The sequence below is a fragment of the Clupea harengus genome, chromosome 25 (genome assembly GCF_900700415.2).
Source record: "Clupea harengus chromosome 25, Ch_v2.0.2, whole genome shotgun sequence".
NCBI classification, from domain to species: Eukaryota; Metazoa; Chordata; class Actinopteri; order Clupeiformes; family Clupeidae; genus Clupea; species Clupea harengus.
In genome coordinates, this window is record NC_045176.1 from 2,669,835 (window position 1) to 2,676,311 (window position 6,477).

General features: G+C 47.7%; 1 protein-coding gene across 3 annotated transcripts in view; it reads right to left on the bottom strand.

Annotated features, from left to right (window-relative positions):
* The window catches only part of LOC105909235 (transcriptional repressor p66-alpha-like), a 34,880-nt gene extending 28,608 nt beyond the window's left edge, over positions 1–6,272 (bottom strand). The window contains exon 1 of one of the 3 annotated variants that reach the window (XM_031562898.2): positions 6,065–6,272. In XM_031562898.2, the coding sequence (XP_031418758.1) occupies positions 6,065–6,080 (16 nt within the window). In that variant the 5' untranslated portion in view covers positions 6,081–6,272. The remainder of the gene's footprint in view (positions 1–6,064) is intronic. The other 2 variants (XM_031562896.2, XM_031562897.2) reach the window with 2 other exon arrangements.
* Between the last annotated feature and the right edge of the window lie 205 nt (positions 6,273–6,477).

Genomic DNA, 6,477 nt, shown 5'->3' on the forward strand with positions numbered 1-6,477 from the left:
CAGACTCTACTGATCTCAGGTCTGTTTCAGACTGCCGCTATGGTAACAGAACCCAATTACAATACAGACTCTACTGCTCTCAGGTCTGTTTCAGACTGCCGCTATGGTAACAGAACCCAATTACAATACAGACTCTACTGCTCTCAGGTTTGTTTCAGACTGGTGCTATGGCAACAGAACGTATGACAAACAGACCTGAGATCAGTAGAGTCTGCATTTAGAGAGAAGCTACAGCAACAGAAGCTAATGACACTACAAACTTTACTGATCTCAGATCTCTACACAAAACTCAAAGCACCCCCTACTTCTGAATGTTGGGCTCTAGAGGAGGAGGAAGAGGAGGAGGAGGAGGAGGAGGAGGAGGAGGATACAAAATAAGGAGCACAGGCATGATGAACTAACCAGTCCCCACCCATTGAGGACAGTCAGACTATATGCTCATGCAGCCAACTGCCTAAACTGGCCTAACTCATGGATGAGAATGAGGTTATGATTTATCCATTTTGGGGCCTCATCATCATACAGCCACATCTCAAGACATGATGGGGAGATTCATATCCACTGACAGTTTATTAATGTTCAGGATCCTCCTCTGTGGCAACATGGTATGTTGATAAGTGTTGAAGTGACAGTGTACATGTGTTTGATGTCGGGAGAGTCCGGGCCACATCTGGGGCTCCCTGACGCTTATACCCATTCCCACCTGCCCTGAACACCATTTATGTGGTGTTTATTTAGCATCATGGGGTCATGTGGGAATGGAGGCTTGGATTAACTGTTTGAGAAGGGGAAGGGGGGGGGGGGGGGGGGGGGGACTATATTGATATCAGAGTAAGCCCTTGCCACACGGATGCCCTTAATTCACTACATCGATATCAGAGTAAGCCCTTGCCTCACGGATTCGCTGCTTGGCCCCCCCCCCGAATACATTGTTTTGACGCGATACATTAATGGGTTTCATATGTGAAAGGGGTAGATGTCCCAGAGGACAGAGATTAAGAAAACAGACAAATCCACAGGACGCCCCCAGAAAAACATGTCCGTGCACATCCATCCATCCACCACCAGAACCAGACATGCCAAGTGCCTCCAGCAGTGACACAACCCCATTTCAACTCCAACTCAACTCACCACCCCACCCCACCCCACTCCAACCCCACCCTACCCCACCCCACTCCAACCACCCCACCCAGAGTCACCATCAGCGCCCGGCACAGGGCGCATGTGTGCACGTCTGGGCTTGTGGGAGTGTTTGCTCCTATAGGCCTTCCAGGACGCAGGGCAAAGCCCTCAGGCTGCCAGTCTACAGATGCCAACCGGCACAGAGACGAGGAGGAGAGAGGGGAGGATGAGTGTGAAATAGTGTCTGTGTATGCATGTGTTTGTCTGATGACGAGAATAAAAAACTATGAAGTTACAATGTGGTGATGCATGTGTGTGTGTGTGTGTATATCCACTGTGGATGCCCCTGCTTGGCCAGCGGAAGCATTTCCACACAGATTATTTATAGAAGCTGATGTAATGACCTACCCTGCAGGGGTTTAACTCAGCACTCTATGTGTGTGTGTGTGTGTGTGTGTGTGTGTGTGCGCATGCCTGAGTGTGCCTTTGCATGCAGGGATATAGGGAACACTCCTTCCTCCCCTCCCCCACATACACACACACACACACAAACACACACACAAACACACAAACACACAAACACACACAAACACACAGTTTATGGACCAGATTTCTCAGAACTGAAGTGTTACACAAAAGAAATACAACAGAGGCTGTGTTCAAGACAACAGCATCCACTCTCCATGTAGTCATCACATAAGCACAGACCAGCAGCTTATGGCCTACATGCAAATGTGTGTGTGTGTGTGTGTGTGTCAGCGAGAGGGAGTAAAAGATCACGGATGACTGGCTAGATGAGAATGAGGATGAACTCGCTCTCTCACACACACACACACACACACACAGTAAAACACCATCACTCAAGCACAGCTCACGCCAACAAAACTCCTCCCAGCCAGCAAGCCGCAGCCAATGAGATGCGACGCCCGTCCAGCAGAACCTGCAAGGAGTGCCTTTCATTGGTCAGAAAGGGTTGTAGTATTTCTGTCCTGTCTCCATGTTGAGGTTGAGCAGAAGCCACACAGCACTCTGATCAGGTCTCAGCCCAGCCCAGTCTTAATAGGCCACCACTGCACAGATCTCAGCCCAGCCCAGTCTTAATGGGCCACCACCGCACAGATCTCAGCCCAGTCTTAATGGGCCACCACCGCACAGATCTCAGCACAGCACAGTCTTAATGGGTCACCACCGCACAGGTCTCAGCACAGTCTTAATGGGCCACCACCGCACAGGTGTCATCCCAGCACAGTCCTAATAGGCCACCACTGCACAGGTGTCAGCCCAGCCCAGTCAACCCCAGGAACAACCCCCGCCCTGAGGAGACCATGACAGGTGGAGAACCCACAGCAGACCAGGCCACAAGGGGCTCAATGCTGACGGGAGCGTCCCATCTCCTCCTCCTCCTCCTCCTCCTATGGCCTCCAGTACACACATGGCATGGCCTCCAGTACACACATGGCATGGCCTCCAGTAGACACATGGCATGGCCTCCAGTACACACATGGCCTCCAGTACACACATGGCATGGCCTCCAGTAGACACATGGCATGGCCTCCTCTGCCTCCATTCAGGAAAACCAGACAAACTAAAGAAAAGAGTTTCATAGTGTGGTACAAAAAAGGTCACATTCAGATACCAGATCCACGAGAAGAGGGCCTCTGTAGTGTTACGACTTATTAATTAGTTAATTAATGAATTAGTGCGTTAATATAGCCACAACCTACTAACAAACAGGTCCTCTGTAGACCATTCAATAAAACACACAAACAACAACCCCCATAAACACACACACACCTAAGTCAACCACCTCCCAAAACAAATACTGACTGACACCCCCCCCACCCCCCCCCCCCCCCGACAGCTCTAACTCCACGATAAGCATCCCAAGGAGGCCCTCCAGGCCTGTCGTGGGCTAGGTGCACCTTTACCTGTCAGCAGAGATTTCACCTCCACCTCTCACACACACACACACACACACAATTAATCAACGCCTAACAAACCATTATGACAAGAGAACTCGACTCAAGACCTGTATGAAAGCAAAGGCCTGAGACACAGACACAGACAGACACACACACACGCAAAGCACTTGCTGAGAAGATGGTGTATCCAACAGGAAAACTTGCGAGGGGAAGCACACTGCACCACCCAGATTCATTTTTCCAGCTGGCACTGGGAAGGAACAGAGGGCCTGATGACACAGCAAAAACGGACACACCCAACACACACACACACACACACACACACACACACACACACACACACACACACACACAGCAGGTTTACTCACAACTCGAAAGGGCTTCAAAGTTTGACATTACCCAACACAGCTCAAACATCATTCCTGCTCTACTAGTGCCAAGTCACCCTGGCCAGGGCACCCTTGAGCAGTTGCAGTTACAGTTGTTGCCCCCCCCCCCCCTTCCCTCACCTCTTCCTTCAAAACCCACAGATGTGTGGAGAATTAAAAATGCACTGGCTAAATTAGCACACAGCTAATTAGCCACAGCCGTTGAACCAGTTCTGAGGTGAATACGGCAAGGGTTTCCTGCTGCCCGCCCCCACTCCCAGTCAGGCATTTTGTAGACGCCATTGCTCTCCATGATGGCTTCATCAAAGCCACCATGACAAGACTTCCCCACAAAGAAGCCCCTGCCCCATTGTTCAGGGCAACAATTGGTTATCCATTCTAGAATGCAAGTGGGCTCTGGAATGGTGAGTTTCAAAGCAGAACTTATTTGGTTCTCATTCCAATTAACACTCCAATCAAACGTGGTCCTGAGACACTAAATCCAGTCATGGGTACCATTCCAAGGGAGAACAAATATTGATTATAAATGTCCTACCTATACTTGTTTTGAACAAAGAGAGCTGCTATGAATACAAATAAATTCATGACAAAAATAAATCACCATCAATCAGCAATTTTTTCAGCAGGGTAAACCTACACAAAATAAACAACAACAACAACAAAAAAAAGTAAAGCTCTTGTAGCTAACTGAGATGTCTTAACTGTCACTTAAACAAGGCAGAAGTAAGAGCATGCTCATCAGCTGGGCTTGGCCATATTTAGCCTTCCTGGTGGCCTGTGCCTTCTCCGGACCAGGCAACCAACAGTGGACTTTAGGTCCACTAATTGACTTAGTGGCCCAGAGGTCAAGCAAGCAAGCAGGTTTACTCGCACCATGCAGCCACGCTCCACAGAGGGACAAAGACGAAGCCTGATAACTACAGGCAATGTGATATTGAAGCCAATCGGAGCTTCCAGTATAGATCACTTCCCAATAGTTTCCCCTAGTCATCAAACCCACATAGATAATCTCAGACTGATCATTTTGAAGAATGGTAACTTGCAGTACAGAATATCCTCTTCAAGGGCACATCTGCATACAACTGGTCACAATAAACATTGTCAATTAAAGCAAATAGCAACCTGTTGTAGAATATATGTAAAAACTGCAACTTGTTGTAGAATGTATTTTAAAAGCTTTTTTACTTCCATTACCCGTCACACTTGCTTCAGAGTATAAACCTGCAGGTAAAATAAGCGTAAACTACAAACATGACTCAGTAGGCTGCTCTCTAAAAACAAAAGTATGCAAAACCATTCAGCATGTACACGTTTTCTGTTATGCTGATGGTATCTGTAGTGTACTTTATTCAAACTCGGTTTCAGAAACAACAAGCGTCCATTGAAAATGCATGCAGCCGTAAAAAGTGTGACAATTGTGTGTATACCGCTTTAAGATGAGGAAGAGGATGGTAGCCTCGCAAATAAGGAAGATTACTAGGACTTTTATTGTGATACAGTAGGAAATTGGCAGCCTGTCGGGTTAAGTGCCACGACTGGGGGCTCAAACCAAGGCACAACGTCCACCATTATTACACCACGGATGACCCCCCTCTCCCTCTCAAACATATTAAAAAAAATCCAAACATGCGACCATGTCTTCAAAGTATAGAGGATAGAGCCGGCTCATAACCATCCGCCTTCAACACACCAAGCTACACCCAATAAGTTGAAAGGCAGGTCTATTAACAATAATAAAAAAAATACTATCACTAGCTCGCAAGACATTTCAGCAAGCCATCATAATGGCCATTTATCATTAGCTAGCAAAGCTACCTGACAAATTAACGTTAGCAGCGAAATGTGTGACGCTGACCACCTATGATCCCTGACACAACGCATTTATTCACATGTGAAACGTTTAAACCGGCGCGGTTTAAAACAATAAAACGTCCAGCCTAAGTTATGAACTTTCCTGCTTTTTGAAATAACAACAGCGACCTGGCACCCGCACCTCGGTTCAAGCCAATCATAGGCTGAAACGTTAGCAAGCTAACTTGCTAGCGTTACCTCGCGTTCGAAGAGGGGGGGGAAATCAGCGGAAAATTTAAACTTTGAACATCGACCGTGGCAAAATACATCCAATAGATATACATCATTTCTCCATAAAAGGTCGTTGAATGATGGGCGTCTTGGCGATGTGTGATTATTGAGTTCCAATATTGACAAAGGGGTAAGTGTGTGCTGTCTCTAAAGAATTTCAACTCCCACGGACACTCGTATCGTCATGTTACCCACCCAGACACCAGGGTTCAGTCACCGTAGCTAGTTCTGATAATGTAGGTAGCGTGAAACAAAACATCAAACTACTCCTTCGAGACTCTCACTAAATTCTCACAACCACATACAATTGGAGGAACAAGTTCCATGTATTCGAGCATCCACTGAATCGTGCTGATTCTAAACTATCCTGTCCTCTTCCTCGAAGATTGTTTTTTGCTCTGCGGAAAAGTGTATTGGCTACTTTCAAACAACCCATTACTCCGCCGTCGCAGATAGGTGGAGGAAGCGCTGGCTTTCGATAAGTCCGAATAAAATGGATTCGTTCAATCGCCCTCCCACCAAACTTAGGCTGCATCTTTGTTCACTTACTGAGTCGATGTGACATCGATCCTCTCCTCCGGACACCTTCCTTGCGATTTTGGATGACAATTAACTCCGATAATTCGGTTTAGAAAAAAATCCCGGGGATACCCTCTCTCTCTCCTCAGCCCTCCCCTGCTGCCGCCTCAGTTGCCAAATAATGCGCCGCACACACATGGAAGCCGCGGCGTCGCCGCAGTGGGCATGCGCGGTGGAGCGCACCAGGGGGATCAAGCACACTCCACACATCCACTGACCACCACCACATCTGAGGGTTATGGGGTAACCGTGGCTCCCATCCCCCCCCATGCATTGTCGGGACACTACTTTGGCAATCCTCTTCTTCGTTCAGGATAACTGGTTCATTGGAGAGGGACAGGGACCCAAAAGGGAAAGTTAATGACAGATCTACTGTCACTTGT